This window comes from Vidua chalybeata, chromosome Z, assembly GCF_026979565.1.
Source record: "Vidua chalybeata isolate OUT-0048 chromosome Z, bVidCha1 merged haplotype, whole genome shotgun sequence".
In the NCBI taxonomy this organism is placed as follows: domain Eukaryota; kingdom Metazoa; phylum Chordata; class Aves; order Passeriformes; family Viduidae; genus Vidua; species Vidua chalybeata.
This window is the reverse complement of record NC_071570.1, coordinates 52,005,624-52,029,896: the sequence shown is the minus strand read 5'-3', so window position 1 is coordinate 52,029,896 and position 24,273 is coordinate 52,005,624. Positions and strand designations below refer to the sequence as shown.

The following is a 24,273-nucleotide window of genomic DNA, read 5'->3' as shown; positions in this document are numbered from 1 at the left end:
AGAAAAAGCTCTTCAGTAAGAAAGAGTTTAGCATTAGGACTCTTATTTATTCACTCTTCAGAGAATTTGGAAGCAGATCTGAAGAGAGCCAGATGAAGTCAGCTATTTGCAGCTGTCTTAGTTATAATCCACACTGGGAAATACAGGTTAAGCCACCACCTAAAAACTGACCAGGCTGCTGCAGCCTTGGTGTATTGAAGAATAGCTGAACATATCCAGAGATAAAGGCAAAATGGTTGCACAAATTGAACAAATTCCCGCTTTAACAGGCAAAGAAAAAATGGAGAGGAGTTTTCTTTTATATTTTTGTATGAGATTCTACCTCTTTTCTCCTACTGGAGTTTTTAGAATAAAAATGCTTATGTGAAAGGCTGGTCTGAGATTTTGCTTGAAACATTGTGAGCTTGCTAAATCCAAGGCAGAGAAACTTAACAGGGATTAGAAGCCAGTCCTTTAGACAAATAAATAAAACAAAAAACTTTCTAAAGCCTTCATTAACTCACGGAATAACTTGGATGGGAAGATACCTCTAGCTATGCAACCCCCTGCCCTGCATGAAGCAGGACCCATTAGAACAGGTTACTGTATGCCTTGTGCTATCAGAGTGTTAGTGTTTCCAAGGCTGGAGGTCCTGCAATATCTCCAAGACTATCTTCCAGTGAATAATATCTTCCAGTGAATAACCACCCTTAAGGTGAAAAACCTTTCTTAGTAGGTAAACCAAAATGAACCTTTTTGCAAATCATGTCCTCTTGCCTCTTGACTGGACATAAAGTCTGTCCTTCCCCTCCTCCTCTCCAGGCTGAACCACTCTCTGCCATCCCTCATATGGTCCATGCTCCAGCCTTAACCACTGCAAGGATCTTCTCTGGTCACCAGATAGATTATGCATCTTCTTGCTTCTTTATGTGGTTTCACTGTATTATGGCTTAAAGGAGGTGACATCCTGGAAAGGGTGTGAAGAAATGAAGATCCACTGCTGGCTGCCAAGGGGACAAAACTCCATGCACTGCCATGTTGTCTGTTGACTGTGGACAGAAGACAGCTGGCTATGCTGTGAATTGATAGGAGGCACAACTTTTATACCATGAAGTCCTCAGAAGCAAATTTCTTTGTGAAGACACTAAAAATATACTTATTCAAAGGCTGAAAGAGTCCAAAGCCTTTATGTGACTTTCAGAGATGCCATCTCCAGGGCCTCAATTTCACATGACTGTTCCATTACCACAGCAAAACAATACTTAAAATGCTTTGGCCATGGAGAAGGCAGCACATAAAAGGATGTTCAAACATATTTTTCATTCTACTACAGGCACTAGAGCAGATGAATGTAAGAGGAGAAACTTGCTTTATAGTAAAGAAAGAGACCTACAGCAGTGACAAATTAATTTCCATCCTGTCATGACTCATGAGACAGCACTACAGTAAAATTAACAAAACATCAGTTGAAGTGGTAGTAATTATTTCCATTGCTAATACTGACTCTAGCTTAACAAGATTTACTGACTTTGTTACACTGTCATAAAATAAACAGTAATATAGAAACAAACCAGATTCACCACTTTTGAAAGAGTGGACTTTTTCTCTATCTCTGTCCTTGACAGAATCATGCCTTGTAAAGGAAGTCAGAGGTGGAGGCATGAAAACAGCTCATGAAAAATCCCAGTGAGGACTTGAACAAGGCTTTCAGCAACATTATATTCAGAAGGGTTGTGGCCTTTGTTTACCAGGCAGACCACAGGTAAAGGCTACAGGAGTAGGACTCATTCAGTGCAAGTCAACTCTGCAGTTTTCTGCCCACCACTAAAACAGCAGACTGGTAGGAACTAGTGTCCTAAAATCAGCATTTTATTTCTCCTGTTAGATATGTTGAATTGTGTTAATTTTTTCACATTTTTTTCTTGTGCTGTCAGTGCCCTGGTTCTTCAGCTGTGAGGAACAGCATTATCTGCCAGACCCCATGGCTAGATGTCCTTGTGGCTTCATATCAGATTATTCACGACCATGTATTAAAAAAACCCAAAGAGAACATGCCTTGACAAAAAAATTGTTGCAGAAAAACACTTTTTCGGTGAAACTTTGTAATAATGAAACAAAAAAGCCCTAGATGAATTATCTTAATAATTTTGATTTAATCCTTTTGTTGAAAATGCCCAGTATTATCCAGTTGCCAAATACTGGTTTCTTGAGCTATGGATGGGTCTTAAGACTGCATGTTCAAAATAGGGACTTAAAGCATGTAATTTCACATCACAGAACATTATTTCTTAAAGGCTGTGCTCCTCCACATGGGAAAAAAATGGGGCCAAGTTTTAATCTTCTCCATGAAATGTGTCCTACCATTGCAAGCTTGACTCCATTGGAAATGGGTATCTTAGTCTCTGGGAGTTTAATAGTAAATAACATCTGATACCTAGTCCTGTCCTTTTAGTGGAGAACATGTGCAAAGGAAGCAGATAATTCTGCATATGTGTCCTTAGACAGCATAGTGGCTCAGAAGGCAACCCACACAGCAATAACTCATTTTCAATACAGAATTTTTCCTTTCAAAATGACCTTATAGTACAATTGAACTTCTTATCTGCTTTTGACTTCATTGTTATCTCCCAAGCTCATCCTCAATCTTTCTTAAAGTGATCTCTAGTTCAGTAATATGCACATACCCAATATATTGCTCTTACGAGCCTCTCTTCCCAGAAATTCAGATGCCATGGCTCACAGAAATGTCTTGATGAAAGAGTGAGTTCACAATTTCAGATATGTGCCTGAAGTGTATCATTCTCATACTTCAACCTTTGTACTTGCCACTGCCAGGGACTGTGTTTTAAAATGAATGTTGTATTTTGTACCAAGTGAGGTTATTTTTCAGATCAGCTAATGCTTACTGCACCACTGTATCCCATTTGTGTTTCCTCAAACCTGAAAACACCCGACAGATGTTGCATTAGTCCAAACTCAGCTAGGTTTGAACTATTTTAAATGGAAGAAGAAGATTATCCATGCTCTATTCCTGTGATTTCCCAGTATTTTTAATAAAATAGAGGCCTTGTATTCCAAAAATCTCCTGGGAATTAGTCAGTTCCAGGTTGCATTTTGCTTTTTAACACCTCACTTATTTTTCTTAGCTTTTAGAAGAGTTTAACTTGGCAATGTTCAATGATTCCTATTAACTGACTTCTATAAAGTAATACCTCTTAGATAAAATCAGGTACTTAACACAGTATTACAGAATGATTATCTGAAGATTGAACAAGAATCCAACTTAAACTCAGGAAACTTTCCTTAAATTTTCATTAATTGATGTTTTTTTATATGAGGTTATGCAGAATTAATATTTGATACACAGCAAAACATACACAGAAGAAGCTTCTGCAGATGACTCCTGGTAGTAATACAAAATCTTGTGAAATTAATCCATATCTCTGCAAAGAAGTGGAACACATCTTTTTAATTCTGATCAACAATTTATATATATATATATATATATATATATATATATATATATATATATATATATATATATATATATATATTTAATTATTACAGGAGTTATTTTACTTGTTTAATATGCTTGTAATGCATATAAAATTAAAAATTAAGTCATATCACTACGAGAAATGTTCTGGAACCTTGGCAGACATTTTAGAACTCTCCTTTTGCTTGGGTGTCAGGGTTTGTTCCCTGTGAGTACTCTGTGTGTGATATAGAGTAGCACTGGAGAGCCTCCTGCCCTGCAAGAGACACCAGCCCTGCATATTGGCTCCCAGGTCACCAGTTACCTACAACAGGATGCAAATCTACTAGATCTGTTCATTGCTGTTCTATTGTCCCACTCAGCACTGTGTAAGCCCTCTGGTTCTGCTGTCTCATGGTGCTGGGTACCACTATGGAAATGCTCCCACACCTTGAGCCACAAGGGTCAGGGATTTTCTGGCTAGATTTCTTTTTCCACACTCTTGATCTAGTACTAAGAGAGTAACTTACAGGACAGAAGCTAATAAAGAGAGAAGCTACTGTTCTGGTTGCACACTTTCTTGGTTCCTGCTGGTACTCAGCAATTGATGTGGATTTTTATAAGTTAATACCTCCATACTATAAGTTTCAACCCATTCAAGGGGTTAAAGAGCATTCCTTAAGGAACAGTCTGGAAGCAGACTCCTACTGCCCACACAAGGATAGCAAAAATGATACAAGATGTATTGTAAATTATGTCCTAATAGACTTTCCTCTGATATTAAGAACTCTTGGTTAGTTCCTCGTTTGAGACCCCAGGTTATGTTTTTAATTGTCCTGCAAGCACCATCCTCTGAACTCTTGACGAGAAGAAATTAGCTGCTCATATTTTCAGTGGTGTTCAGAGTCAGTGCCTGACCTCACCTAATGTAGTCAGCATCACAAATATGTGATGTGCAGCCTCTCAATGTGGAAGTCTAGGTGACCCTGCTTCGGTTGCACAATGCCATTCCTAACACAGCAGGCATGTTAGTTGCATATGCTGGTGGGACTGGGGTAACGACACCAAATCTCTTTCTGCCAAACACCACTAAGCACAGTTTTTTTTCCATTAGCACAATCCCCTTTGTATAAAACCTACTTACAAGCTATGTAGTGCCTTCATCTTTCAAGGCCAAACTTGGCTTCTCCCCACATCCCTGGTCAACTCCTTATCTTTCAGGTTCTATCCCCTTCTCTATCTGCTGTGAATGGGCTTGTTGGTCACTTTCTTTTTTTTACTGTTACCGCCTTTCTTGCTACATGTAATTTGTGCTATACTAGTGACACACTCAGTTTCATCTCTGATTACATGTCCCTCTTCCTTTTTGCCAGCGCTGATGTTGAGGTCAAGTAGTTGCAGTGTGGAGGCAAAGGAATGTGTCTCATATCACACAGATATCAACAGAGGCTGTGCATTGTCACACACAGGTACTACAGCCTCAGAGAGAGCAGCAGAGTCATTGCCATGAAACAGCAGGTCTCCATTAGCCCCAGCTTCTCTTACCTAATTCAACATGAGGTACTGTATGGCAGATTCTGAATCTTCCTATGCTGGAGGACCACATTGACAGATATGTTCTTATGGCTATCACAAAAGAAGGGTCACAGATCTTTTATCAAGCCTTGTAGGAGCTTGGACTGGGGCAAAATGATGCCTCTGAGCTCACGCAAGGGAGAAGAGAGTCTAGACATTACCACAGTTGCTCAAGTAGCAGCTGCACAGAAAGGATTGCGTAATTTTGTGCTTCTGACAGGCAGGGAGCAGCCTGTGAGGATTGCTGGAGCACAGAGTGCTACACTGGCAGCACCTTTGCTTTTAAGGATAACAGCTGATGAGGAAGATCCTCATCACTTTTCTTAGCAAATGCATATGATGCTCTATCTTTTGTAACAGAGCCATGGCCAGATGTGGCATCACTTGGTAAAAAAATTGTGATGAAGCATTCTTGCTGGAAATGTTGATACATGTTTTCTGAAAAACATTTTGGTCACTGTGTGATGTATGGCAACAACCAAGGTCGTGTGGATCTGAAGGGGTGAGTGAAAGGTCTGGCAGAGGACTATAATCACCTGTGTTCCAGGAAAAACCCCAATATGTGAAGGATATGAAGTTTAGCATGAGTCTGTGATTCTGGAATTGTTTCTAAATATGGAATTGTCCCCAGTCAAATACGGGAAGTGTTTCTTCCAGTGTAAAGTGCATGGTGGCATCCTTAAAGACCAGGAAACCATGCCAGATCCATTCTCAAGTGTGATGGTGGAGACTCAAGGCCCCCAGGTCATCTCCCAGCATGAGAAGCTTGACAAATGGAAGAGCTTTGACTTATGCTAGGAGAGGCCAGGCATCTGCAAGGACTTTTGGAAGTTTTGGAAACTGAGAGTTTTTCTTCCTTTTGAGTCAAACTTTAGGTCCTCTTATAAGTTAAGTTGTTAGCAAATAAATAAGTGTATTTTAGCCAAACCTAATGCTACACATGAATGTCATTACAATGCAATATAAAGGGCACAAGTTTTAGAGGAATGCAGTGCATTTATTGAAATACAACAGGAGACATTTGCCTTGAGTAAAGCCCCGAAAACCTCAGAACCTCCTTTGAAATGTTGTGCTTTGTTCTACTAGTTAATTTGTTACTGCAGAAGTCTGTCCCTCAAGGACTTTTCTTTTCTCTTATTCAGAGAGACTTTTTCCATTGAATGAAACAGAGATATCATGTAATTTCTGACAGCCACCATCCAAAAACTTTATCCTAGAAAAATTATGTCTGTGAATGACTCCACCAAAGCACACCATTCCTGTTGATGTGGGTTCTTGAACCAGCCCTGAAATCTATTGCCAGGGCCTCACAAATAAGTTTAGCTCCAGCATTGCATCTGTTCCGGTTTTATCATATTATTTGACATTCTGCTAAATGCATCAACCCCTGGGGCTGGTAGATTATGTAAGAATATCTGCTTTTATTACAAAATAAAATTCAATTTCCATTTTTTCCAGAAGAATTTAGGACTGTGACCCATTAATAGTGCAGACAATGCAAGGTTACTAGCCGCCACAACCCTAATTTTCAAGGCAACTACGATTTTTTAAAGATCTGAGTCATTATTTCTGTTTTTAAAGATCTGAGTCATTATTTCTGTATGCCTGAAGGACACTAGTGTATTTTCAAAAATACAACTATTCTTCAGATTTTCAGCTTGTTATCTTATTTTCTCAGCCTGACAGAATTGCCTAATTCGGGGATTTTTTTTCCTCTGGATGTTTTGAACATTGTATCTCTGTAATGCATTTCTGACATTCCAGAAGCAATCCCCCAGGAGCCTCTGTCATACATCTGTTATTGGAGGTGCCTTGACAAGTATGATACCACACATTAATAGATCCAAAATCATGCTTGTCCACAAAAAAACTCAAAAACCAAAACAAAATAAAAAAACCCACCCCAAAACCAAAAACGACAAACAAACAAAAAAACAAAACAAAAAACCCCCAACAAAACAGTGATTTTCCGGTATGGAATGTCTCTTTTGACACCTTTCTGTGATGACACTTTCTTCAGGATGTAAATTTCATCAAGGAAAGCAGATATTTTTCCTTTTCCAGTGTTCGAAACAGACATATAATTGCTGTGGAGTACCCGTGTTCACACCATGACTTTGTGTGCAGCCGTCCCACATGCTTTTGTCACTTTACAGGTACAATTGTTTCCTGCTTTTCTTGGCCCAGTATCTGGGGAGATAAAGTTATGCAATACCCAGACACATGCTCTCATCCCCCTGAGGGAACTCCTGTAAGAAATGCATCTCATGTTGTCTGACCCCTGATAATGCTGGTGAGTGATGTTGCCTCTTGCATGACTGTGCAAGGCTTTTCCTTGCTCACAGGAGGCAAAGGAGAGAGCTGAGAGGGAAGAAGATAATGCCTCGACTAAAGTGTAGCTGAATTTTTGCACTATAGCTCTGGAGAAAGAGGATAGGCAACAGTGTTTTAGAGGAGTTTACTGGGATAAGCACATGGGCTGGGACAAGCATCACCAGCTGGCATTAGTGACAACAGCTATCAGGGCTAGGGCTGTGGTTTCTACATGAGAGCTGTAGACAGCTGCCTAATAACTGCCCAGCTCAGCTGGGTGAAGAAAGAAAAGTGATGGGAAGAAGGTCCAAGGTGGAGATGTGCTGAAGCAGTGACCAGAACATCCCATCTGGAGTGGGATGGAGAAGAGGGAGAGGGAGGGAGGGGGGGAAGGGAGGGGAGAAAAGGCCCTCACCCAGGCTAACATCCCTCTCTAGCTGCCATCTGGGGACAAAATATCAGGGCAGGTGTATGTAGAAGTGACTGCCACTTGGCAGCAGTAGCTAGGGGCCGTCAAAAGGGCTCTAAGCCTGCCTTTTGAGTCTCAGCCTCTTGCAGGGTTACCCAAAATGGCTTCTGCCCTGTGCAATTTTCAAGTGAGTGTTTTGCTTTAGTTAGCTACGACACAATTTCAGTTCAGGTGCAAACCCTCAATTCCATCTGTATTATCTCCTGACCAGCTATACAGCTGATGCACAATTCGTTATTTACTTACAATATAGTAAATGGCACAAGCACATCCTACACACCTGGGCTGTAGGGGTAGGCCCACAAACTGTGAACACTGCCCTCACTTCAAACATATTAAATGATAATGATGTTATATTGACAACATTCAGGGACAGGACCCTTAAGTCGAGTCCAATGAAGTTAAAGGACTAATATTGTGGATATGTCATTATTTTGGATCAGATTTTCTATTTCCTTGTTCTTTCTCAAAATTAAATAAACCTAAGGAGGATTATCAGACTGTGTTAATAAATATGGGACAGAAAAGCATAACATTTCATTCATTGTCATAAATGCCACATGCTCTGCAGAACCTGCTGAAGGTTCTTCTCTCTGTCGAGCTTTCTTCCCTAGGCTTATAGAACATGTGCAAACTCTCATACCTATCCCTCTTCTGTAGCATCTTATGGGCTCCTGAACACCCTCCTCTCACCCTTTGTGCCTCAAATGCTTTTTCTGCTGGACTGTTAAATCTGCATAAGGGGACAGAATGTCACTGTGGTTCCTGCAGAAAGCACTGTTCTGGCTGCAGTCCCCCTGCAGGAGCCTATTGTCCTTGGGCAATTGTGTGTTACTAAGGATGTTTCCTTGAGGCCTTTGTCTTTGGTTCTCCTCCCACTTCTTCCCTCACATCATCTGGATATCATTTTTGCAGTGTTTGCTCTTAAATGTGCTGAATGTGTTGGGTGTGTCTTTGGACCATGATCTGCCATTTGATTGAGGGGACGTATTCAGTTATACTGCTGTGCTAGTTATTGTGCTTCCAGATAATATACAGCAATGTTTAAATATCTGCCAATGTGATTTCTGCAGCAGGTAGACATTGAGATGATCCAAAATATCATAGCCAAGAATGCCTCATTGAGTGAAGTTCACACTGGGACCTGATCTCTTCTGTGCAAGCCTCTCTCTGACTGGGATGTCACCAAGGATTATGGCTTCAAATGAGCAGCAGGTGAACTCTGAGTAAAAAAGATCACAGGCAACATTCTGCTCTCAGTTACACTCCATTGACGTCAATGGGGTTGCCTGGGGTGAGCTCAGAGCAGAATTTAATTTCTCATTTTTAATATGTATAGCCAAAGCCCCTCAACATTACTTTCAGCATATAGCACAGTGTCTAAAAACTCCTCAGCTACTCATGCTTTAAAGTTCTTCCTATCAGAGCAACAGGAAAAAGCTATCTTGTCTGGAAAAAGAGGGTGGAGCTGTTTTGCATGTTGCTGCACGCTGCCCACATTCAGTGAAAGGAAAGGGGATAGGATGCCCCTGGGACCTGTGTGTTGGATAGGATGCCCCTGGGACCTGTGTGTTGCGCACCTCCTGCAGCCACTCATGGCAACCTGCCATCAGCTGGCAGGATGCAGAAGCTTCATTTCAGGTGTCCTGTTCCATTGGCAGACAAGCTATTGCATGGATGCAGGTACTTCTGAAACTTGAGTGTTTCCTCATATCACACCCCTATGTTGTAACACCTCTTGGATCCCAGTTGGCTGCAGAGAGATGTTGTGAGTTTCAGAGGTATCATGGTGATGGAAGGAAAAGGTATTTACAAGCCTGTGATTCTATGATCACTCAGGACAGTTGATTTCTACACTGTGTACAGGACCAAAATCTTTCACTTGAAGCCTGCTGTGCTAGAGGCTAAATGTTTGAAACCAAGCTGGTTGTTTGATTTTCACATGCCTATAAACTCTCACTGCTTGCCTTTTGCTCCTCCACAATCTATAACAGTAATCAAGAACAGGAAATAATGACAGACAAAATCTGAAAATTCAACATTTATTGATCTGACACATGAGATATCGTATACGTTTATTTCATTGTGCTTTTCTTTGGTTTTAGCTTTATACTCACAGGAATTCTGATATGAAATAAATTTTATTTTTTAGTGACTATATTTTTGCAGTAACTGCCAATATTACTGTCAGATCAAGCTAAGGTTTTTTTTTTTTTTTCTTGGTGAGAGTGAGATATTACAAGGTGCAGTATTCTGGGATCAAAATCAGTGGGATATATTAAGTCCCTAATGTATTCCTGATGTGAAACACTTCCTGATTTCTGCAAAAAGGGATCCCATAAGTAGATGCTCTCCTTCATGTGGCTTCTATGACCTGGAAATCCACCCTGGGTCCCTCCTTTCCCAGTTCCCCGAGCAGGGGTCAGTAAGAGCTCTGCTATAACTATGTCTAAATGCAGGTCTTGTTTCTCACTTGCTGGGCTGTGATACCATGTGGTGGAGAGCAGGTTTTGTGTGTCAGCAGCCATCCTGGTCCCTAGATTGCACTCTTCCAATGGCAAGCACAGGATAACAGACTGAAACCAGAAGCTAAGGATTAAGGGTCATGCATTTTTGTGGCAACTCTCTTTGGGGAAACAGGACATCTCTGTCCCACTCCAGCTCAGCACCATGACAGAATTATCCTCTGAGATGAGAGGGTTATCGAGGATGGGGTCTTTCCCTGTGTTATGGTGTGGGGCTGGACAACATTGGCAGCAACTGAAATAGGAGGCAGATCTCCCAGCAGAGGGATTAGTTTTATATATTACAAAATAACTGCATTCAGCTCACCCTTTGTGCTATATATACCGTGCACAGCTAGCTAGGTGCACAACAAGGATTATTTCTCTTTCTTTACATTGTTTACATTATTCCACCACACTAATTACATCTCATAACCCTACATAATTTTGCCACACCACAAAACATAGTATGGCATCTTAGATTGTCCTTAGTCGGTACTGTCAGATCCTGTCAGCTGAAAAATTATAGGGAAGTTTATAGCAAGATGATAGCAAGAAATTAATGCAAATTTTAGGTTTCCCAAATGCCACAAAATCTCAAGAGAATAAAAGAGGATTATTTTAGATTGAGGCATCAGAGCTTAGTAAGTGTTGAAATATTAGTAGGAGACCAGAGATTGGTCTAGATGGCTGAGGGCAGAGGCCAAGTCAAGTGTGTCTGAAACCCTCAAATTTAAACACTAAGTGGGCCTTTGGGAAGGGCCTGTGTTTCTTGAATAACTTTAGAGAAAAGCCTTTCTTTCACCTTGACAGTTAAAAAATTAAAACACTAAACAAAAAACATCAAGTGCAGGGTAAATAACAGCAGTAGTAGCTCACTCCTTTACATATTACATTGAGTACAGCATTTGCTGTTCTGACACAAGCAACAGTACCTTACTGGCCACATGTGTGTTGGAGGTTGAGTTGAATCCCTTGGAGCTGGTGGCTACATGACCTGCTTCAACTCAGGATCACTATAAAGAAGTGACTTGCACTGTGTAATAAGAGAACTAAAATGATGCTTATCTCCTCACTTATGCTGGCATGCATTGTCAAAGATGCTTTTTCCATGTCAGACACCCAGGAGCTTGTGCTGCCTGTAGGTACTGCTGGCAAAGTGGGCAGGGTGAAGTGGGAGGAGTGGTATGACCATAACTCTATGACAATGTGACCTTGATTCATTTCTGCGTAGAAAGGCACATGTACAACCCCAAAATGGGTTTCACTATCAAATGTTTTGTGAGAATGCTGCTATCTAAGAGGCCAGCAGTTTTAAGGCAGGAAGCAGCAAGGGTGCATCAAGCATCAGGTTGGTACATGCGGGACATGTGCATGCAATCTGTCTGAAGGGAAGACCACGCAGTACATCCTTCTCATCTCTCTGCTGGCTGGAAAAGGGCAGCTTGGGAATTGAAAACCACTTGTCTTCTGTGTCTGTATACATCTGCTATCTTGGCAGGTTACAGCATGCTCATTTTCTGGCTTACCTTCAGCAATACACAAACAATCCAGGAGGTTCTTGGAAAGCATTGATTATCACTTTCTCATACAAGAGGTGGAAAGGTCAATGACAAAGGGTGTGGTATTGCATCTCATACCAACAATGAATCTTTGAAAAGTTGTGTCCACGGGAGGTGCCTGAGAGCTGGAAGAAAGCAAATGTCACCCAGTTAAAGGGCAAGAAGCATGATCCAGGGATCTACAGGCCAGTCAGCTTCACCTCAATCTGAGGACAGGCAAGTCAATCACTACTCAGGCTGAGTTAGTGTTGACTTGCATTATTTCAGTGTAAATCACCAGATGCTTCAGTGATTAGGACCACTGCCAAAGCAATTTCATTAAGTCTCTCTATCTGCCTGGAGTTTCTGCTGGAAATACCTGTCCTAGCCTGTCTACTTGGATGAACATGTAGAACTACCTGGGGAGAAGACATCCCAGAGGGTGATGTGGAAGAAAAGGCAGTTTTCAAATAATTCAGTGGTCAAATTATGTCAGATTAGCATGCAAAACTGTCAACCTCCAGCAGAATACTTGGGAGAAGGAGGGAAGTGTACAGAGGTGTACAGAAGAAGGTCCAGCATGGTTCTGTCCTGCAAACAGTTTCCACTCATCATAGTGGTGAAATATCAAGCAATTCATTGACTGCAAGACAATTATCTCTTCTGTCAACTCTAACAAATTACTACTTTCTTTTTATTTATTCATTTATTTCAAAATACTATACTTGTTACTTCACAAACAGTTTGCAGTGGGAAAAAAATGGTACCTAGGTGAATGAACACAACTTGTCTTGTGTACTGAACTTCGTTAACTGACTTCTTTGGAGTGTTTGGAGTGCAGAGAGATAAGCAGAAATCCATGGGAGCAAAGCTTCTCCCACAATGTCTGAAAGCTGGGGAGCGGACTTCTCGTTGTGTAGGCTGCTGGGACCTCATCTCAGCAGAAGCCTTGGGGCATGACTATAAGAAACAACAGATGTAAATACAATTATGTGTAAACTGCATGCATCTCAGCTTTGTTAGGAAAAACCCTAAGCATAACAGCCAATAAGCAACAAACTCATAATCCCATGAGTAAAAATTAAAGATGCAATTTACTTTTATAAGGTAAGCTTGGAAAATACTTGGAAACAAAGAAGGTTTGGTGTCACCAACATTTGATTTTCATTGATTTCACTGCAAAATCATAGAAACATCTTTCCATGATAGGCACAGATGACCACCAGCTTCCCATATATATTGTATGTTAGTTGTGTGGCATGTATAGCTGGAGATTGTGTACCTTTGCCCTTGTATTCTCTCTACTCTCATGTACTGAGTAAATTTACATCCTTTCAGTTTAGAGTAGTGGAGCTCATTATGATCCTTAGTTAAAATATATGAAGTAGAGGAAATAAGAGACTAAGAGTACTGTGGTAATCCCCAAAATGCAAAGGCATTATTAGTGTTTAACAGCCATTTCTGGCAGTGACATTTCTAGATGCTGCAACTGGCAAATAAAAGGGAAATATTAATTTCTGCACTTATATGGATGGTACAGTTTCAAAGCCCTTGTAACACATTCCAAACAGCAATGCAAAGGTCTTTGGCCAAGTCCCTTCATGAACAGAATTTTACTCTAAAAATCCAAGATGCATTTCTATGGAGCATTTTAATTGGATATGTCTGGACTTACACAAAAGAAATATTTGTAACTTCAGCCATGAATCAGTATTTCTCTGTTCCCTGGTAGGATTATTGTTGTTTCATTGTCATATTCTTGTTTTGCTTTTTTTTGTCATTGCTAGCTCCAGAATTTTTGGAATATCTTTAACATCTTCTGTGACTGTTTCTGCCTTTATTCATCTTCAGAGGAACACTTGTCTAGAGATCCTTGTTCTTAATCAACAATGGTATGTCCCCAAAGTAACATTGCTATTGTAAAGCCATGCCAAACCATAGGGATTCACACATTCTGCACTGGTTAGTTTTACTCCATTTGCTCCTCAGAAGAAGCACTGCTGAACCATGTATGTTCATTGCAGAAATGACTTTTTAGAAGTGGTTTAAGTCAAGAGTTTCAGCAAATAAAGGAAATTCCAGGGATCTCGAAGTACCTTTTACTGTGATGTGTTATGACTGCACATTTGCTTCCTCAAACCATGTAGTTTAGTGCAAAGCTCTCGTCTGATAAAATGATGAAAAATATGCAGAGTCATGTTCCAAGAGGATCATCATCAATTAGGTTCTTCCCGGACTGATTATTCATCTTTTTCCCTGCTCATGCAGATATTGCCCCTGCATCAGACTTTCCACAGTGGTAAGCCTCTTTGCTCTTCATATAAATATTTATGTTGGAAAAACAGGCAGTAAAAATTACTTAACATTTTTGGAAAATATAACATAGGCCTTTGTGGTAGGATGGGGCAAGACAGAGTCAGAAGATCTTGATTCTGATGTTTCTTTAAGTCTTCCTAGAAAATGAGTGTTGATTGTCTGTCTTTCATCTTAGGCAGAGACCTGGTGATTAACAAGATATTTCTGGAGATTAAACCCCACTGTCATATTTCCCTACAGAAAGGCACTTTTAGTCATCAAGGCCAACCTCTTCTGCTCCAGCAAATGAATCTGGTAAGAAAAGAAATACTATCAGCAGGGCAACAGGTGGCATATTGCGGCCAATCTTGAAAGGTTATAATGAGAGGGAGTGTGTGTGAGTGAGAGGAGAAAAACTGGAAAAGAGAGGGTCTAAGATGAAGGAAAATGCAATGGCAAACATTTTTTTTCCCTACTATTGCGCTTACAGTGTGCTGGAATAAAGATCTGGTGACTTTGCAACACTGGGGTAGGGTACTGCCCTGGAAACGCATTTGCCCATTGTACTGTTCTCTGTTTGCTTAGAAGGAATTCAGAAGAGATTTGCTTTCTCTTGTTTCATGAGCCCCACGCTTTCACACAGACCAAAGTGGATACACACCAGCTGGCCACGTCCATCACCACCACTGGGTGGGAGAATTCCTGATTATACTTAGATCCCTCAGACCCCACTCTGTCACTTGCAGAGAAGCTCTGCTTGCACACTGCTTCCGAAATGCAGCCGGCTGGGAAGTCTGCACGCCTTGCCTGAAGGAGTTGGATGCCTTCTGGATCAAACATGAATGACCTGCTGAAGGTGCTCCTGGTGCACGTCCTCACCCTGGCAGCCCTCAGCTTGGCTGAGACACTTCTGAAAGGTTTGCTTTTTCCCTGCTTTTCTTCTGCCATTTGCTGATGGAGGTTTTGCAAAGGGGAAGGTGTCTCTGCTAACAGTAGGGTAGATGGTGCTGTAGCATTCTCAAAAAAGACAAAAATGGTCTGCTTTCAATGGTCACTTCTCTGCTTTTAAAAGGATAGCAGTGAAAATATTCTCATATTCGTGTTTGGAATTGAATTCTTTGTCCGTGAAGAGCACATAGTCCATTGTAATAGGCAGGAGAGACGTCTGCGTTCAGCTTGGGTGGGATGTAAATTTCCCATGTGAAAGGAAGCTCAGAAGTGTTAATGGCTGGTAGCACCCGTTGCTGCAGAGCACAAGACCTGTTGTGTTCAGCACACCTGTGTAGGTTTGTAAGTATATAAAATTTCAAAAGAAATAAATATCTATGGTGTCTTTACAAAGAATATATGTATAAGTACAAATATGCACAGTTTGTTATAGCATATAACATAGAAGTTTCGTACCTTTCTATCTTGTGTGCACACATGCATATGGGCATATGCTCACATACTTTTAGCTAACAAAATAATTGGTAAAAAAATCTGTTTAGAAAAGTCTTCGAGGTACAAAATGCAGCCGTGGTACCATTCTGGATGTACCATTTGGTAAACCTGCGGACAACAATTTTTGCTGAACAGTGATTCAGAGTTAAAATTCAACACTCTTGAAATTCAACGCTTACTAGAAATTTTGCAGCTTCAGGAAAACAAAATTAAATCTTAAGGGGAATGCCAGTATTCACATGTTAGGCCAACATGGTTAAGCTGGTCTTGCGGGGCTATGCTTTTACAATTGTTAGTCAGATTATTCCCAAAATGAAAAAAAAAATAATGTATCTTCTTTATAAAAATGTTTTGAAATAAAAATATTAGTATATTCATAAGGTACTGAAGTAAGTTTGTGAACTTTACATTTTTGAATATTGTGGTAAGATAAGTGGTATTGGAGAGACAAGAAAACCAAAGAAGATAGGGATAGATTTTTTTTCTGGTGTCACAGTGTAATGAATAGATATATTCCCTTTTCTAGGACATCACAGCTGAGCTTTTTTTTACCATACGAACTGCAGTTTCTCCAGGTGTCTGCAATGTTGCAGAGAGAGTGGTTCTGTTTTCTGTATTGTTTTGTTTGCCTGGTTTCAAAACCTGGCTGGTCTCGTTTCAAAAGTGTAAATCCAAATCCAAAGCCAACACATTTGGAAGCTTCTGGTGGGCTGGGGACAGAAGGGGATTTGACTTTCTTATGGTCCCGTGACCAGCCTTGGGTCATTTTTCTATCTCGGGAAACTACAGCTGACATCCAAAAAATTGGCACCTGTGTGGCTTTACACATATATAGATTAATTTATTTTCAATTTATTTAAAGCCACAAGGATACCCTAAAAATATCAGTAAGCCCCAGTATATACACATGGAAAGGCCTGGGTCCATTTCTGTGTGATGATAGATATGTCTGTACATTGTTCAGATTTTATTTTCCTATGTTAAAATATGGTAATGCACACATCATGAATTTAAAGTGCCTTCTGGAGAAAACATGGACTGACAGCAGCACCCAAGCTGTTTGAATGGCTTTTAGATGTACGTACCATCTCAGCCATTTTGGAACTCTGTTGCTGCCTCACAAAATGACGGCAAGTCCCACTGCTCACTGTCCTTACTTGGGTTAAATATCACAACGGTGAAAAGAGCATAAGAGAAAATTATACATCCCTATTGCTGTCATGGTTGATCTCTGAGGATGTAGAATTTGGGAAGGCAACTTTAAAATGATTTCTTTTCCTGCTACGGTAGTGCTGCCAATTTGGACACTATTTTCTTGGGAGCATGCAGCTTGCAAGAAAACCTGACAGGTCTTGTTTGCCCAAAGAACAAAATATTGTCAGTATGCATACCAGCTCTTGGTACAAATGTAGTTTTATTACTTGTGGGAGTGGCTGTGCTTAACGTTACAACAGTTATAAAACTGGTTGTTTTGAATTATTGTTACTGTAAAAATTTACTTTTCTCAGGGTTAGAAAAGCATCCTTCCAGAGATTGAGGAATGTGGACAACAGCAACAAAACTATACTATATAAAATTAGATTGCAAAACTCTGGGGTTAATACCATTAAACCCCGATAAACTTTGTCATGAAATAGAAACGTGTCATTTAAAGTAGACAGGATAACCATCGGTAGGGGTTATTCTCCTAAGATAACCTTCAGTAGTAGCAAAATGAAGACTTTATAGAAGTTTTCCATCTGGTTTCACTAGCATGGGATTCATCTGGGTAACAATACAGATGAATATTTCTGTTCAATATGACCAAAATGACCTAATAAAGTGATAAATGATACAATTTGAAGCAGTGATCTTAAACAATAAACTTGTCACAGACTTGTTCTAATTGAAGTTTCATCCATATGACCTTTAGAGCTATCTTATATGTAGTTTTGAGATTTACATAAGTATAGTAATTTTTGTTAATCAATGATATGATCGAAAGTCATAAAATCTAGAAATATTATTGAGGCAGATTCATTCTAATGAAACGTCAAAAGCTATACGCTTTTTGGTTTTATATAAACCTGATAGTGGAAGCTGATCCTTTCTTCCTCTAGCTTCATTCCAGCAGAACTCCAAAAACATTCTAATTTTGACTTCCATGTAAATTTAAAAAGGATTAAGGTATTGACTTTCTATTATTCTCAGTCACTTAAATCTGAATGTCTTATCTTTTGCCCATTCCTTAGGGAGGGAAGGGTAAAATGGATATAGTTTAATTCTTGCCTGAATTTGAATCTCACTGTACTATGGAGGGCCAGTAGATACACAACAGATGGGATTCTCTGTGAAAAAATAAGGGCCAGTAACTGCTATGCTCAGTGAGGAATAGAAGACTCCTGAATCCATGATATATTTTCAAGACTGTGTTTCAGGAATATAGAAAAAACTAGTTTATCTCAGCACAGTTGTCAGTGAAATCCACTCCAATCAATATGGATGTATGTCTCTAGCAGCCATTGCTCAAGACATTCAAGTGTTTTTGGAGACAGTGGCTGCAATGAATAACATGAGCAGGGAAAGCGAGTGGCTAGGCTTATGCTTTGATCCCTTCCAGATGTACTTCAAGTCTTTTACCGGAGCGATGGCAAATGTTTCTAAAGATACATTCAAGTAATGTATGACTACAGGTCTATGATAATAAGCATTAGACATAGCTATTAAACTTCTAACCCTCACACTTCTTGGCTAAAAAATGTGAGAAAATGAGAATGTGTCCTAGACATGACACAAATCTGAATGACCTGAATGGTCTTTGTAAGCCTGACTTAGAAAAATACAGTGCTATATAATGGGCTTGGTGTTTGTATATAACAGGTTTTTTGTTATTGTTTTTGTTGTTTTTTTGTTTTTTTTTAAAAAGATAAATAGTTGAGTGAATAAATCTGTAATAATGACAAAAAAGCCCACACCTCATGTACTAATAAAGAGGCACTCTTCCCACTGCAGGGTCAGGTCAGCTTGCCTTCAATTTGTGTGCTGCCCCTTGCACTTCCAGCCTATGCAATGTCACCCTTGTAGCAGTAGGACAGCCTCACCTGTGTCCTTGAAGTTTGCTAATCTATTGCTGTGAGTCTCAAGGAAGAGGTGGGTCAGAAACACAGGATGCACTGAGCTTGTTGGAGCTTGGTTTGCTCTGTTTTACATCTTATGGAGAGACTTCAAAGGAAAATGCCATTGAGTGACCCTGCAGGGACATGGCTCCCTCCACCAAAGGTGTTTGGCAGGCTATGTAACTCTCTCCAGTAGGCACTAGAAGGCATTCTCATTTTCCCTTCTTCACACAGCTCCCTTGATCAGCACTCCTCTGGAAACAGTGGATGCCCTGGTGGAAGACGTTGCCAAGTTCGTCTGTGTAGTGGAGTCATATCCTGAGCCAGAGATTACATGGACACGCAACAGCATTCCCATCAGGTAGGGAGCAGCACCAGCCCTCACCAGCACCTTCTGCCAAAATTGGCAGTGCTTCCTTTCATGATACAGGAGATATCTGGAAATATAAAAATGGGTCTGTGGCAGGAGAGAGAATGAGTGGCTGTAATTATCTAGGATTCTGTATTTCCGAGGGAGTGGTAAGAGCACTTGGGAGTTGCTCTTACACCTTTACACACTTGAGCTTGCAGAGAGTTGGTTTCTGCTGCAAGGAGTTTTCTCTCCAGCTTCAGACAATTCAATCTGCTCTCTTCCTTAGTTTATGCATTTATGAAGGAGATGGATGCTGTATAATATTTAAAAGGAGCTTAGCAGGACTTATTGTCTGTCTCAATGTTCTGGGAAACTTTGCATGGAAGGGGCTGTGCTGTGCCATTCTTGTTTGTTTCTAGTTCTGGATCTGGAAATTGTCTTCTCATTGTTATGCACTGTTATACATTAACCACCAGGCATCAAGATGTCAACAAAGAAGGCAGCCTTCTGGAAGTGTGGAAATGTGTTATGGAAGTTGCTACCATTGTTTTTGCACTTTTACTGTAGACAGGTTTCTACAAAGTAAACTGTACTTGATCTTCTAGCTCTGAAATCACATTACATCTGCCACATGGCTTTGCATCAGTTTCTCATTCTAAATGGCTCTAAGTGACTTCCTCTGTGAGGGGAAAATGCAGCACAGCACAACTTTGTGTAACATAGTCAATACATGGCCTCCACAGGAGAGGTGTATGTTGGGCAGATGGTCACCTGGAGCATGGTTCTCACTATTGTGGTGAAATAGCCAAAAAGCTTTCGAATCACTGGCATAGGAGGCTCCAAATAAGTCAGCAGCAGAAGGAGATCTCACTGCTTGGAAAACTGTTTTCAATTAGGGCAAAGCAGAAATTTACAAATATGAATATAGGCCTTTAGAAATACTTTTTTTCATTGTCTTCAACCTCAGCAAAATTTGGCCCTAATCTTCTGACCCTGGCTTTGTTCCACCATGGAGGTCTATAGATATTATTTCCAAATCAGGTCACCTTTCTCCTAATTCCTTTCCCATTGGTGACATAATGACTGAAAATCAAAGCAGGGAGAGAAAACCATCCATAAAGGACTGTATCTTTCTTCATGTCTTTAAAATGATCATTCTCCATATGTTCTACGATAATTTGAAATCCAGATCATTAATCATCTCAGTCCTCTCTTCCAGAAGCCCAACACATCATTCTTAAAGCTATTCACTTTCTCTCTGAGACACAGTGCTTTTAACAAAATGGAAAATAAAGATAGAAACACCTCTTCTGGTAAGGCTAGAGAGCTCAAGTGCTTCATTCCTTTACTGGGACTTCTGAAGCAGCATTAATAACAGCAAACATTTCATTTCACAAGGTATTAACATTCAGTACTGGTGGATACAAAAGCTCAGACCAAAGACAGAGGAAAAGATAAGCTGAATATATTTGTTACTTTCTAAAAACTCAGATGAAAGTTTGCATAATGGAAAACCATCAGATCAGAAGACACTTTTTTCTGAAAAAAAACCCATATAAATGTCTTTCTGTGCCTCTGTGTGTGTGTATCAAACTTCAAAGGGCCTATATATTGAAAGTAAGTAGTATCAGTTATTTCATTTCCAAAATTTTCTTCTCTTGCCAAGATCCCAGCATCCTGGACAGACAGCAAGATTAACCTTCAAAACAAAGCAATATGTAAATTTTCAGCTTCAATAGGAATTGAGCCAGGGCAGAGAATGTAGTCAGCACTAGTCTTCTTCATGTGCCTTTCCTTTTTGACATCAAAACTTGTGCAAGTAAATCAGCAGGTGCCCTGTGCTGAGCGAAATGGTTACCTGTCCCATCTTCCAGAACAGGGCTGCCCACAATGAGCCTTACTTAGAACAATAAGGAGACAGAGTCAGCATGTCTTTTACACTATGGATGACTTCATGGCACTCCTTTTTCCCACTTTGGAAAAGAGGAGGGAGATATAATACTGAGAGGTACAGTGCTGTTGAAAGGAAATACATGCCTAAAATGTCATAATGGTACATTTAGATTAGTCAATGACTGTACAATTTTTAACAGTAAAAGACAAAACCTGACATATGTAGTGGTCAGATATTTGTGATTCCTTGGGACAAAATCCTCAGGTCAGAACCCTTTTTCCACTGTTCATTAGAATCAAATGAAGGTGCTTCCAAAAGCATCAATAAAGTAGTGAAAATAAAACACAAAGAAAATTTACTATTAGTAATATCTGTTTATACTATTTCTTTATATTTATCATAGTTTTGCAATGGAAATCAATACCTCAGCTCTCTGATTTCTCATAATCTTTCTTTCTGATTTCCCTAGTGAATACACACATCCCCCTACTCACATACTACACTTCTCTTGTCATGCTCACATATGAAACTGGTCTTTGCTCCGCAGACTTCGTTACAATGTCCTGTATTTTTGTTGCTCCAGCTTCAGGGCTTTCTTCAGTTCTCTGAAATATCCAGGTTAAAGCCTGCTGTCATTAAACTATAGCTATCTTTGAATCCTCTAACTTTCAGATGGCTTCAGCATATATCTTTGCTTGTTTGTTGGTTTGGTGTTTTTTTTTTTTTTTTTTTTCAAAAAAATAGACAAAATTAATCCAGGATGTGGACATAAAAGTTCATGGTTTTTGGTTTGTGTCTTTTTTCACAACTTTAAAAATATTTCCATAACTTTATCTGTTTAATAAAAAAAAAAAAACAACAACTTTTTTGCTTTGTTTTGTTTTTCCTGAAGAACAAAAAACAATTTTTAAACAATTTCAGCTCTAGTTCTATGTAAGCATCTTTCTCTTACATTGAACAATGATACCTAAAACAGGACCCAGCTGGAACAGATTATTTGTGCTCATGCCTGTCCTTGGCCAGTCAAAACCCCAAAAGTGATGCCTACTGATTTTACCAATGTCTGGGTGGAGGAAGAATTGCCACTACACTAGTGCCAGTCAGGAATAGCATGGTCTTGTGAGAAACTGAATCTTAAGTCTGAACTCAGCATTTTCAGCACCTTCCCTTCTTCTTGTGGGTTGAAAATCAAAGGTAGAGCTTATTGCCAGTTGTAGTGACACCAGCAGTCTTCATATTCAAATGCAATTCCCTTTCTCTGTCCCTGATTGTCCCTGACAATCCATGCTGTGCCCTGCAGGCTGTTTGACACACGGTACAGCATCCAGAGGAATGGGCAGCTTCTGACTATCCTGAGCGTGGAGGACAGTGATGATGGGGTGTACTGCTGCACAGCAGATAACGGAGTTGGAGCAGCTGCGCAGAGCTGTGGGGCTCTCCAGGTGAAAATGCGTAAGTGGGAATGCAATTTCATCCTGACACCATGTGAGTGTTTAATTGAAAGCCTGAGCAGACTCCCATCTATGGTGCCTGGGGATCCAAGTTCAGGGCAGAGACCCATGTTCCTGGGAAGCTGGGTTCAATTCTTTTAGTAAGAGACATGCCATATGGGAACATAACTTAATGCAGTTGTGATTATTTACTTTGAATAACACACACTTGTTCTAAGATCAGAAGACAAAAAATGAAGAAAGAAGGCTTTGAAGAATGCCTTTTGTGCAAAACTCTGTAAAAGAGGCAGAGTTTGATAGACTAGACCTCTCCAGCAGTACTGCTTAGGTCCCTGGTGAATTTTAATTGTAAAATTTCACTAATCAGATTTCTTCCTGAGGATGGCAAAATCAACTAAATTATGTTCAGATGCTTCCAACAGCAGTGTTGAATGGTCTGGACCACTATGTTGTAAATCTCATCATCCCACATGGAAGGCAAAAGACTTACTCTTGCAGAGAACTCCATATGTGCCAAACTCAGTAAAGCTGGACTCACATGGCTAGAGTTATTTACACAAACACTTTAAAAGGCATCAAAGGTATATTCTGGCTAAAGCATCTATTTGTAGGAAAGGATTTGTCTGTGCCAATGGGATGACCCTCAAGGTCTGGTAATACTGGAACTCTGCATCATCCCAGTCACATGCAGGTGGTGGTCAGGAGATGATGTTCTCTGAAATTTGTTTTTCTGCTAGTTGATTGTCATGCAAGGGCCTCAAAATGTCAAGATCTCCCAAAATACTGAGATAATAATATTTTATACTCTCAGCTCAGACTAAGGCAAGCCATGTTCTTTCAGTAAAATGAATTTAAATTTATCCCTCATTAACTTTAAGGGAGTTTGATGGCTTTTTCTTTAAGGCTTGATTGTCCTTTTCACTTTCAGCGTAGTTATAAATGCTTCATTTAAGGATATTAATTGTGTTTACATGCCCTTCTTGTTGAGCTAGAGGCAAGCCTGGGTTAAAACTCTTTCAAAATCAATTCAATCCAGATCTGAGCTCTGAGACAAGACAGTGTTTATGCAGTGAAAAATGTCAGAACCTGGAATGCTAACATTTTCAATACTGGAAATACTCTTATCTGAATTTGGACTTAAGCCCAGGCCCAAATTCAAATGACTGTCAAAATCCACTCAGGAAAACAAATAACCCATGCAAGTTAGCTGCTTTTGCTGCTTTTTAAACTGAATGATGTGCTGAAGAAAGCTCTTTCTTACCAAATAACTTCAAAACCAAGAAAGACTGCTTTATCTTTCAGCAATAAACAGAAAAAGCCATAATTTTTTTGATGTAATTTCTGAATTTGTCTCATTCTATTATCTTGTAGATTCATTTCAACTTTAATTTTTGGCTTTTAAAATTTTAGGACCCAAAATAACCCGTCCACCTGTAAATGTGGAAATAATAGAAGGATTAAAGGCTGTTCTTCCATGCACTACAATGGGGAATCCAAAACCTTCTGTTTCATGGGTCAAAGGAGAAACAGTTGTAAAGGTGAGTAAAGAATGGTTTTCAGTAATGCTGATTATTTGCTAAAGATACTATGTTTAATATTAGCATTAGTTATAATATTTGTAAATTCTAGTAGCTAGAAAGGAAGCATTTGGAAAATCCAGGGCTCATCTAATAAATATCTTAATTTGCAATAATTCTACATACAAACCAAATGTTTTCTGTGTATCTGTATTTTATGTGATATATTCTTGTTACTACTAAGTATGGCCAAATACTGAGGAAAGCACTTGTGAGTGTTCTCTTAAATAAGAGCTCTTTTGAAGCTATAATTCACTGATCTGCAAAAATAGCAATGAGTGAATGTGTCAGGATAATGCTGAGCAGGATG

The 24,273-nt window shown here is 39.8% G+C and overlaps 1 protein-coding gene across 1 annotated transcript in view; it reads left to right on the top strand.

The window, feature by feature from the left end:
* Positions 1 to 14,404: 14,404 nt before the first annotated feature.
* The window catches only part of MUSK (muscle associated receptor tyrosine kinase), a 53,188-nt gene continuing 43,319 nt past the window's right edge, over positions 14,405 to 24,273 (top strand). Inside the window, exons 1-5 of the mRNA XM_053931497.1 lie at positions 14,405 to 14,466; positions 14,898 to 15,068; positions 18,924 to 19,050; positions 22,236 to 22,387; positions 23,797 to 23,924. Of these exons, the coding sequence (XP_053787472.1) occupies positions 14,972 to 15,068; positions 18,924 to 19,050; positions 22,236 to 22,387; positions 23,797 to 23,924 (504 nt within the window). The 5' untranslated portion in view covers positions 14,405 to 14,466; positions 14,898 to 14,971. The remainder of the gene's footprint in view (positions 14,467 to 14,897; positions 15,069 to 18,923; positions 19,051 to 22,235; positions 22,388 to 23,796; positions 23,925 to 24,273) is intronic.